The following is an 11992-nucleotide window of genomic DNA, read 5'->3' as shown; positions in this document are numbered from 1 at the left end:
TAGTCTTTATAACAGAGAGATCTAAAGAAAGAGGAGGTACAGGTATGGGTGTGTCAGACTTCAAAGGTGAGCCCCCACCCGGTCCAAACATTTGCAACTGTTGGGACAGGAAGGGGATGGAGACACGTGCATAGAACCTCCCAGGTAAACAACAAAGAGAATGTTAATCTTAACCCCACACCCTGGTCAGCCAACAGCCACCTCTTTGAATACGCTCCCCTGTCTGTAGGCTACCTGTAAGCAAACATATGACTGAGATTTGTATCTATGTTTATGAAATATACACATCACACGTGTATGGGAAGATTCCCTAGCAGAGAAAAGAGAGACGCATATCCAGGTAAAGGCATTTGAAGGTGAACAGTCCTCTCCCGAATTCATTCAAAAACTCCCACCGATCATTTATGTTGGGCGGGGATATGCCCTGCCCACACATCCAGGTATATCCCCCTTTTCACCCAGTGCGAGGTGTTTAGTTCTCAACAGGATGGAAAATGAAAGCCTGAATGAGTTGAAACCCGAGCCCTGCCTGAGCCCAATCATAACACACTGTACATTAATCAGCCCAATCCCGATTCAGGCGCCAAAAAATCTATAAAAATAATAATAGCAATGCCAGAAATGGCTGCAGGTCAGCAGAGGTTCACATCACATAGCACTATGGGATTCAGAAATAAGTGCAGGTGAGAAAAGAAACCCATAAAGGGCTTATAAAGGGTTCTCACCTAAAAAATAATAAACAAGTAGTTAAACATAATAATCACATTAAACATAATAATCAAACATAAGATATGACAAACAACAAATACCTAGTGTGCAGTTGAATGTGTGGGTGTGAGTGTCTGTGTATTGGGTGTGAGTGTCTGTGTATAGAGTGTGTGTATAGAGTGTGTGTGTGTGTGTGTGTGTGTGTGTGTGTGTGTGTGTGTGCGTGCGTGCGTGCGTGCGTGCGTGCGTGTGGAGAGGCTTGATTCATCAGGCTGGCCCTCAGTCTATGTTTAAAGTTACTGAGTGAAGATGAACCTGAACATCATTAGTCAAGTGTTGATCACACTTCTGTCTCTCTGTGTTTCCTCTGGAAGATGTTCGCTCTGTCGTCTGAATATCAGCTTTCTGATTGGACCAGAATGTGTAGGGCGTGAACACAAAAACTCTCTAAACCCATTAAGACCTGAGGCCGATTATACTAATGCCTTCTAAATCAGTGGTTCTCAAACTTTTTTATGCCGAGGACTCCCAAATTGATGTGTATTTGGCCGCGGACCCCCATCTGAAAATGTTTTGTGTCAGGAACCTCCAGAAGAAAAGATTGTGTTAAAGCAGCCTTGAAAAGACACCTATTCTCTCAGGCTTATAGCATATAGTTGTTTGTTGTTTTGTTTGTTCATTGTTTTTGATGTAAAGAGTCCTAGGGTTTATGAAAGGCGCTATATGAATTCAAGCTATTATAATTATTACTATATAAAAAAATCTAAATTGTTAATACTTTCAAGATTTTTCAAAAATGTTCAAAAATAGCACATAATACAAGCTCGCAGCGCGACACGAAGTAACGCGCTGTGAGCTTGTATATGTGCTATTTTTGAATAGCCAACCCTAAAATCTAAAATAACACTGATTCTTTCCCGGGTTTAATCACGCTTTGGTAGAGGGTTGGGTTGCCATGACGTTTAGAACACACATGACGACTTAATGACATCATCAATGTCGTCATCGCCACCATAGTTTTCTATAAAAACAGCCTGCAAACGAAAAAAAGACGATTTGTCATTTAACCTGGGTTATTAAAAACTAACTATAGAAATCTATTCGACAGATCTAATTGAGTGATTTTTTCGGACGAACCCCCAGATCCAGCTGTGTCTCCGTTACCAGGGCAACGCAGTGCTGCTCCGGAATGGGCGTCATGGGAGAACTGATGAGGGCGTTTCTGAATATTGTCCAACAAAATGCTTTTCCAACCAATTTGGCGATAAAGATTGTCCAGAACGGAAGAGACGCACTCTTCGATGAAAATACCATGAAGGAATTGTTATGGTACCAGATGGGATTCTTGGTGTGCACAGGAATAGGCCTCCTGTACATGGTGCTGATGCCTTTATTTGCTGCTGGGTTTGTGGTAGGCTGCCACCGTGGCAAGCAGAAACTGACCGGCAGCACCAAATTTAAGAAAAGAGCTCTTTGCATCGCGACGGTCATGATTCTCATCGGGAACATACACATGTTCATGAGCAACGGAGCCTTCAAAGTGGATTTGGACCAGATCGAAGGGACTTTAAACAGCCTTCATAGCTACTTCACTGCGGTACCACAGCAGATTGGCCACGTGGTGAATGAAAGCTACAAGATTGTTGACGAGCTGACCAAAAACCTTGGTCAGCTCGTCCCCAAGCTGGGTAAAAAGATCAATACAAGGTTAGAAGGACAAGTGCACCCTGCCCTGGACTCGTTTGGAATTATGGCCAACTTCAGTAAGGCCAACACCACCAATGACCTAGTGATAGAATTTGAAAACATTCTGGAGGAATTGATGAAGAAAGAAGCAATTGTGAGGGAACTTTTGGACAGCACAGATAAAGCAATAAAGGCCATCAATGACGCAACGGGCAGGTCTCAGTGCGACGACTGTGAAACACTTAAACAGTTTCCTGAAAAACTACAGTTAGAGGACACATTCAAGTTTGAGTACATTAGTCAGAATTTTACTGAATTCAAGTCTAAAGTGGGTGCAGTGATGTGGGACTCTCACCTCCAGAAAGGAATCACTTCTTTGGAGATGATTCATCAGAAGGTCATCAATGACACCAAGGGTGTAGTTCAGGATATTAAGAACAAACTGGAGGACACAAAAAAACACACCACCCATGTAACCAGTGACTTCCTCATCTCTGTCTCAACTAACGTGACCCACCCTTTGCAACAGCTGCAGAAAAACATCAACATGATCACTCCAGTGGTTGAGAGAGCAGAGCATATCACAAAGGCAGTAGGTGTGGCCCTGTGCTGTATGGTTCTACTTGTGGTTGTGTGTAATATCCTGGGTCTACTTCTGGGCCCTCTGGGAGTGAAGCCTAAAGCGGACCCCAAAGATCGGTCAGGTACTGCACACTATGGAGGCAACTTCTTGTTAATGGGTGCAGGTTTCATCTTCCTGTTCTCCTGGCTGCTCATGGTTGTGGTACTATTGCTGTTTGTGCCAGGAGGGAACATCTACTCACTGGTGTGTAAGCCCTGGAATGACAGAGTTTTGTTAAAGCTTATTGACACCCCACGGCTGATTGGATTTGAATTAGGACCGATGCTGGGACTGAAAAGAAATCTCACACTCACTGATGTTTACAGTAACTGCAAGAAGAACATGTCTCTGTGGTACACACTGCACATGAATGAGCTTGTAAACCTGGAGGAGGTGCTCAATGTATCGAATGAGATCCTGAGGAACGTTACAATCACTCCCATCACTTTGCTGAGCAATGAAGTTGAAGATCAGATCTCAAACATCTCTATTGTGGCAGAACATATGAACTTCAAAGTGTTATTTATACAGCAGATCAAAAGGATCCGCCTCCTTAATGCCACTGCAATGTTAGACGAGGTTAAAAGGTTGATTGAAAAATATAAAAACGAACTTGGTTTAAAGGGTGATCTAGAAACAGCGAATGTACACCTGCAAATGGTAGAGGGCTATCTGAAACCTGAATCTAATTTATGGACAAATATAACAACGCTCAAAGTTATAGTCATAGAGGGACTTCAATCCAATGTGGAGGAAATCCTCAGAGCAGTCAGCGATGTGTGGAGTAATGTGGGAACTGCACAAAATTTCCTCAAAAAATACACAGCGCAGATCATCAAGACTGAAAACAGAGAGTTTGTTGAAAGTCAGTTGGGAAACCTCAACATCACATATGCTGAGTGGGTCAACCTGACACACCAAGTGGGCCGCTGTGGGTCGGTGGCCAGAGCTGTCGTCGACTCTGTAGAGAGCATCATCTGTGAAGACATGGTGGAGTCTCTGAACACTTTCTGGTTTAGTCTGGGCTTTTGTCTGATCTTCTTCATCCCCAGCATCTTATTTTCTATCAAACTGGCCAAGTACTACAGGAGCATGGAATCTTATATGGCTGTCTGATTCAAATCATCTGTTGATTGATGATGAGAAACCTTGAGATTTTGTGATAATGTGACATCTTAGCACTATGATGAATCAGTTCTCATGTCACTGTTTTATAAAAAATAACTTCAAGGGAATAGCAATTCTCTGAGTGGACATGAATGACTTTACCCCTGCCCCACCCAAGTGACATGATTGTGACACAGTTGGTTGATGGTGTAGAGCAGGCAAGAAAGAAGATAAAACAACTGTCCCATGGGTCTTGTTTCATTCACTTTATCAGGCCAGGAGAGAAGTACAGCAGCAAATGGGTCATGGCCACGGCAAGCAATTGGGACATGTGGAAACCAGGCATACTTATTTTGGGCATGTCATTTATTTGTTGCAGATCTACAAGCTCACAGCTAGTTAATCCTACTAATTAAAAAATAAAAACAATGGATAAATACATTAATTAATTTAAATATATATATCTTTATATGGGAGGTTACTCTGGAAATATACTGTTGAGCCCAATAGACCATATTGGCGGCGGCCACATTGCTATTAAGTTAATGAAATGCCACCCCGGTTTCCACGGCAACGGGTGGCATTTTCAATGTTAACTTCCAAAATGGCCGCCGTGTGAATATGGTCTATAGTGCCTACTGGCTCACTTGCCAGTAAGAAGCCTCCACCAGGAGGTTGCAGCGCCTATACACCCATACTCACTAGCACAGTGACAAAGATCGCCCGCCTCGCCCGACTTTTCTCGCCCATACATGGTCAATTGTGTTCTTTTAACTGTTGGCCAAGCCGGATGCACCATGGTGGATTTGAACCCTAGACACTGTGGTGGTGGGCAGGTACTTTGCCACTGTAGCCCACATTACCAAGGAGGTACAGGATACACCCAGTGGATCTGGATACAGCAGTATGAGTGTCAGTGGCCAGAAGGGATGGAATGGGGGTGCTCATTTGAAAACCTGCAGAAGACACTCAACTGGTGCAGTGAGGTATGCGGTCAGGTTAAAGCTTGGCTCAGGGAGGTAGACGCCCCTGCCATGCATAGTCTTGCGGGTACCTTTCTTTCCCTTGTCACAGCTTGGCTCTAGGCCGTGACAAACATTAGGGAGGAGACCAGGTTGAAGGTATAAAGTAAATACATATGTATTGAACAAGACCTAATGACAACGAACTAAGGAGGTATGAACAGAACATGGTAAGAACATATGAGGTGTGGAGTCAGTAATCAGTAGTGTAGATGTGGATGTGTGAAGTATGGTGTAGTGCGAGGTGTGTGGATGGAAAGGAAGAACATAATCATAATAATAAGGGCATGAAGAATAGGGGTTGGAGCTGGTGGAGACAGGTCTGCTTCTCTCAGGCTTCTCCTAGAGACTGGCCAGGGTGGGGCCTTTATAGCCTCCTGAAGGCACCGGGCCCAGGTGCTCTCCAATGAGCAATCAGCCCCACCCTGCTCCCCTATAGGGCAAGAATTAGTGCAAAGCATCACACCCACAACCACCCAGACTAATATATGGGCATCACACCCTCAACTTATGCACCATGGTGGATTTGAACCCTAGAGTCTAGGGTTCAAGAGTCTAGGGTTGTGCCTACTGGCTCACTTGCCAGTAAGAAGCCTCCACTGGGAGGTTGCAGCGCCTCCACCCTACTTACTAGCACGGTGACAAAGATGACATGCCCATGACATGCCCCGATGAACTAGCTGTGAGCTTGTAGATCTGCTACAAATAAATGACATGCCCCAAATAAGTACGCCTGGTTACTGTCCGAACACATGTCCCAAGGAGGCACTGTGGTGTTGGGCAAAGTACCTGCCCAACACCACAGTGTCTAGGGCCTAGACACTGTGGTGTTGGGCAGGTACTTTGCCGCTGTATCCCACATTACCAAGGAGGTATAGGATACACCCAGTGGGTCTGAATAAAGCAGTATGAGTGTCAGTGGCCAGCATGGGTAGAACCAGGACATTTGGTTTTGCAAAGAAGCAAAGATTTGAGTTAAAAATGTTCACTCTAAAAATATATATGTGACCTGGTGATATGGATGACACCGGACACAAGACTGTATTTGGGTTATTTTATTATCTGATTACTCTCAGAAGGTGAGAGAAATATTAATATAAGGTTTTAGAGTTTCCAATCCGGTGTTCAAAATAAAAGAATAAAACAAACAAAATCACATTGGTCTGTCTCAGACAATTCTCATAGGACACAGTCCTTGACCACAGGCCTTGGTCACAGTTCTCAGTTCTTGGCCTTTCACAGTCTTTGGTCACTAGACTGAATAACTTCAGCTTCTGTATATAGACAGCTTAGATCCTGAACTTAAATGCACAAAATAACTGTAGTGATAACTTCTCTGTTAAACGAAAATAAAAGAAAACAAACACAATCACATACAGTTACTTTACAAAGAACAGTAAACATTTGGTACATCAATATGAACTGAAGTAGCTAACATATCTCATAATGTACTCACTACATGAAATCTTGGTGCTCACACAGATGCACAATGTAACACAGGTTTCAGCAATCTTCTTCAGCACTATACAATGAACACAATATACTTTCAGCATAATGGACAAAATGAAACATTCTCAAACAATACATATAAAAGAACAATTGTCTAGAAATAAACTTACAATGCTTGCAGAACACAGCTGCATGACACTTCTCTGCTGCCTTACTCAAAGTGCTGACTGATCAGTGCATGTGAACACAATCTGTAAACATCAAATGGATAATATGACCATCCTTGACAAACGTTACATTTCTTACATTCTATACAATCATGTTACTGCATATCTGTTGATCATTTTGTACAGAAGGAACAGATTAAGTATATTTACCACTTTATATAATATCAACAACTCCTCCACAACTCCTCACAAGCATGGACAGTGATAGTAAGATGGCAGACGCTTCACTTCCTGTTTCTTCTACTACTCCCCTTGAGGTACCCTGAGTCTGAGAAAACCCACAACGGTAAAGTGCCATCTAGTGGTCATTTGTGGGAACACTATTTTCCACCTGGCTACATACTCCCCTGCAAAAGAGTCACCGTCCTCGGTGACTTAATTAATCTTATTAACTTCCATCAAAACCTCACACTACATCAACTCTGGGTGAAATGGCATCACATGCAGATCTAGGTACATGGTGTGGATTTGGGTGTATCCCAGCGTTTGCTCTCTGAGTCCTACGTGCTGTAGAAACAGGTACATTAACCCCTATATCCCTATCTGAGTTCTCTCTGGTCATCGGAACATGTATTTCTACCTCTGGTTCACTATCAGAAGATGTCAAATGTACTGGCTCAGCATCATCTCTAGACTCTGTGTCCTCTCTGTCCTGACCATCAGATGTCTCACCCCTCTCTCCATTGACATCCTGACCCTCAACTCTGTCCATATTTACCCCCTGGTGCAGCTGTGGACAAGAGACTTCTTCTAACACTACACACTCAGGATCTGCATAGACAAGGACAGACTCAGGGGGGGCATGAACAGGTGTCACTGTAGGGGCACTAACTCTCTCACTCTTGGGAGCAGGAACAGGGCCTACACATGGTCTAAGGTCAACTCTATGGACCGTCTTAATTGGACCACCCTCCACAGGCTCTACAGTATGAGTGGTACCTTGGATCTCAACCACCCTATGAACAGTAGGACCCCAAGCATCTTGGATCTTATTTCTGCCCTGAGGTCTGTGGCGAAGGTACACCAACTGACCCACATCAACCTGAGGACAATACACTTTGTGTTTGCCTAACTCCACCCTTTCTGCTGCCTTCAGCTCAGAATACTCCTTTGCCCTAGCGTGTGCTTCAGTAAGTCTCTCCTGATGTGCTATTAACCAATCATGCTTCTTATCCTGCACTGGCTCCTGTCCCAACAGAGCATCTATAGGGAGGTGTGGCTCGACCCCGAACAGCAGGTAGTAAGGTGCATAACCAGTAGTCGCATGAGGTGTCACATTATAGGCATAGACTAGCTCTGCTAAGTGCTCAGGCCAACGGCGCTTCTTCTCTGTTGGCAAAGTACGTAAAAGGTCATGAAGTGTTCTATTATACCTCTCACACTGTGCGTTCCCCTGAGGGTGGTGAGGTGTGGTGCGGGTTTTCTTTACACCATAAAGTTTGCACAATTCTGCAATAACTTCACTCTCAAAGTTTCGTCCCCGATCCGAATGTAGCCTTGCAGGGGCCCCATATTTCATAAACCACTCTCGGAGGAGAACTTTAGCAGTAGTATCTGCTTTCTGATCCCGGGTAGGGAAAGCCTGTGTGAACTTTGTGAACACATCTGTCACTACTAAAACATTTTCCCGACCATCAGAGGCCGGTTCTAAGATGGTGAAGTCTACAGCAACCACCTCTAGAGGCCGTGTGGCTAAAAACGACTGCATAGGAGCACGTATCTTGGGCTGTGGCATTTTGGTGAGGACACATCTCTGACATTGTTTAACCCACTGCTCTACGTCATCATACATTCCTACCCAGAAACATCTCTGTTTAAGAAGGCTCTGTGTTCTTTCTATTCCTTGGTGCCCCATGCAATCATGCACACTCCCAAGGACCGTTTCCTTCAAACAGGTAGGTAAGAGGAGCTGGTGACATTTGCCTACATGAACATCATCTATCACACGATAGAGTAAGCCATCTACCTCCTTAATCCGGGACCACTGTCTAAGTAAGGACTTTACAGGCTTGACTAATCCTGTTCTCTCTCTAAAGGTGGGTTTCTGTTTCCTGTCCCAGAACTGTCTGAATGTACTGAGTGCGGAGTCAGTGCTCTGGAACTGGCGTAACTCTTCCTTAGAGTACCCAGGCAAAGTGGGGGAGTTACCCTGCCCATCACTTCCATCTACACTCTGAGCGGCCTCTGAGGCACGAACCTGTCTCACTGTACAACTCTTAATCCCTGCAGTAGCTAGCTCTGGACTCAGAGCTGTACCTTTTCTGAGATTACAAATGGCTATACAATCATCAAACTCAAGGTCATCTGGGTATGGTTTGGGCTCCCCTGCTAACGGCTGCCTAGAGAGGGCATCTGCAGCCGTGTTACAGCGGCCTGGGCGGTACTTGACCTCAAAGTCAAAAACAGCTATCTGAGCTACCCAGCGTTGTTCAATGGCGCCTAACTTAGCTGTGTTAAGGTGGCATAAGGGATTGTTATCTGTTATGACTGTGAATTTAGAGCCTAGTAAGTAACCTCTGAACTTTTCTGATATTGCCCACTTAAGGGCAAGCAGTTCAAGTTTCATACTGCTGTAGTTCCTGTCATTCCTCTCTGCATTACGCAGTCTCCTACTGGCATATGCTATTACTCTTTTAGTCTTGCCTTGCTGTTGGTATAGGACTGCACCTAATCCTAGGCTGCTGGCATCTGTCTCAACAGTGAAAGGAAGAGAAAAGTCAGCATAACCTAACAACGGAGCACTGGTGAGTTTCTCCTTCAGCAGCTCAAAAGCTTCCTGACACTCTGTAGTCCATAAACTACCAAACAGCTGTTTAGACCTGGACGGGCTGGTGTTCTGGTTACAGGCATTCACCACGTCATGCAATGGGGCTGCGAGCTGAGAAAACCCCTCTATGAACTTTCTGTAATAAGAACAGAAACCTAAATAGGACCGTAGATCCTTTGCTGTACTGGGGACCTTCCACTGCTTCACTGCAGCTATTTTATCAGGGTCAGTCCCTATGCCCTCTGCTGAGATCTGGTGCCCAAGGAACCGTACTTCTGATTGCAAAAAGTGACACTTTTCTACCTTGACCTTAAGCCCTGTCTCTCTCAGTCTATGCAGGACTTTCTCAAGCCTCACTAGATGATCCTCAAAGGACTGTGAGTACACAAGAATATCATCTAGATATACAAGCATGATTTGGAATACCAAGTCACTCATTGTCGCCTGCATTAATCTCTGAAAAGTAGCAGGTCCATTGCATACCCCGAAAGGCAACCTAGAATATTCATACAACCCAAAGGGTGTTGTAAAGGCTGTCTTAGGTCTATCTTCCTCATGTACTGCGACCTGATGGTACCCACTAGCAAGGTCTATAGTTGAAAAGAACTTTGCACCATGCAAGGCATCGAAACACTCATCAATGCGTGGCAAAGGGAAAGCGTCACGTCTGGTCTTTGAGTTTAGTTTCCTGTAGTCGACACATAGTCGTAGACTACCGTCAGCCTTCCTGACTAGAACTACCGGTGAAGCATAAGCACTAGTGCTTTCCTTGATAACACCCTTCTTTAACAGATTGGTGATGTGCTCCCTAACCTCGTTATACTGTGTAGGTGGTATACGGCGGTAGGGCTGTGCCACAGGCACGTCATCTACTAAGTGGATCTCATGTCTGACTCGGTCAGTGTAACCCAGATCCTCATCTTGGAAAGCAAACACATCTGAAAACTGGGCTAGAAGTACAGCTAATTGAGCCTGCTCTTCCTCTGTGCCTCCTATGTGTAGCCGACCCAGTACTGCCTGAATGTCACTTTCTGTGATCTGTCTCTCTTTCTGGTCAATAGTTACTTCTTCCTGGTCAGCTGAAATACGTTGGAAGCGCACCTCTGTCTGGTCATTGTCAACAAACTCCACCTGAGACAATATGCCTAGCCTGGTCCGAGGATTCAACCATACATCCTCCTGAGAAAAATTCACTACCTGCACTGGGAATATATGTCTAGTGGCCTCGGCTACAGTGGGCAACAACACAAGACCTCCTGGTAAGGGTGTGTTGGCCGGCTCCAACAACATGTAAGTGTTATCGTCAGGCGCTGGTTTGATCCCTTTTGCATACACTGTGGAAACAGAACTAGCAGGTATGTGTACAGCATCTCTGCCTGTTATCCTGGCTGTGGATGACTTCCCTACTAACTCACATGTCTGTACTTGCTGGAAGGCTTCCCCCCAGTCTGGATCAAGTTCTCCTCCAAGAGTGATGTCAAACTCAGCCGTAACCAACTGTTTGCATCTTTTTATTATGTTCATACCAATGAGGCCTGGCACTGGTTCCTGAAAACCCTTTCCTAGTTTACTCAACTCTGTGTTTTCCCTCACTGTCTCCTGTGTGGTTGGATCTTTGACAACTAAGAAACCACACTCAGTTATGTTTAACCCCATAGTCTCCATATCCAGTTCAACATAACCTAAGTATGGTATTGGCAGATTGTTTGCTGCGGTCAATTTGAGCCATTTGGCTGTGGGGATCACATCCTCTTCCTTCCCTAGTAGATGCTGTCTGAAAAAGGATGCCGAAAGGGTACTGACCTGGCTCCCTGTATCTAACAGGCACTTCACTGGAACCCCCCCAATCTGGACCTTAACTTCCCGACACTCACCCACTGCGCGCTCAAGAAATCGCTCACGATTAAGGGTCTTAGAGCCTTTAGTCTGCCCTCGGATTGCCCGGCTCGTGGCCTCCGAGGGTGCTAGTTTCCCTGATTAGATGCACTGTTGGTAGTAGGCTGGCTCTCTGGTTTGCGCTGTGTACACTCCTTGGCAATATGTCCCACCTCCTTACATCTAAAACAAATGGGCTTCCCATCCTCTGTGAACTGGGGTTTTAGTCTAGGCTTTCCACCCTTGTCTCTGTTAAATGTTTCCTTGAGAGTGAGACTCTCCTTAAACGCCATGGTTAGCTCCCCTATAGCCTTGCTCTGCTCTGCCATCACTTTGACAAGGTCATCTAGTGTGGTAGACTTCTGAGATGTATTACCAGAGCACTGGCCCTCCCCCCTGATACTGTCACACACTACCTGCCTGCTCTTGGCAACCTTAGTGTTACAGGGCTTCTCTTCAAGGGACCAGGCAATAGCCTCCTCACGTACATTTAACAGAGTGGACTGGGGCTTCTCCCTAACCATCTTGC

At 45.0% G+C, this 11992-nt stretch overlaps 1 protein-coding gene across 1 annotated transcript; it reads left to right on the top strand.

The window, feature by feature from the left end:
- Positions 1-1897: 1897 nt before the first annotated feature.
- Positions 1898-4132, top strand: LOC308074644 (prominin-1-A-like; the record flags this gene model as incomplete). The annotated part of the gene is made up of 1 exon (XM_080414151.1): positions 1898-4132. One exon carries the CDS (start codon positions 1898-1900, stop codon positions 4130-4132), a length of 2235 nt encoding a protein of 744 aa, XP_080270277.1.
- Between the last annotated feature and the right edge of the window lie 7860 nt (positions 4133-11992).

This window comes from Gymnoscopelus braueri (assembly GCF_963280865.1).
Source record: "Gymnoscopelus braueri genome assembly, chromosome: 19".
Lineage (NCBI taxonomy): Eukaryota > Metazoa > Chordata > Actinopteri > Myctophiformes > Myctophidae > Gymnoscopelus > Gymnoscopelus braueri.
The sequence above is the reverse complement of the archived record's forward strand: the minus strand, read 5'-3'. Positions and strand labels throughout refer to the sequence as shown.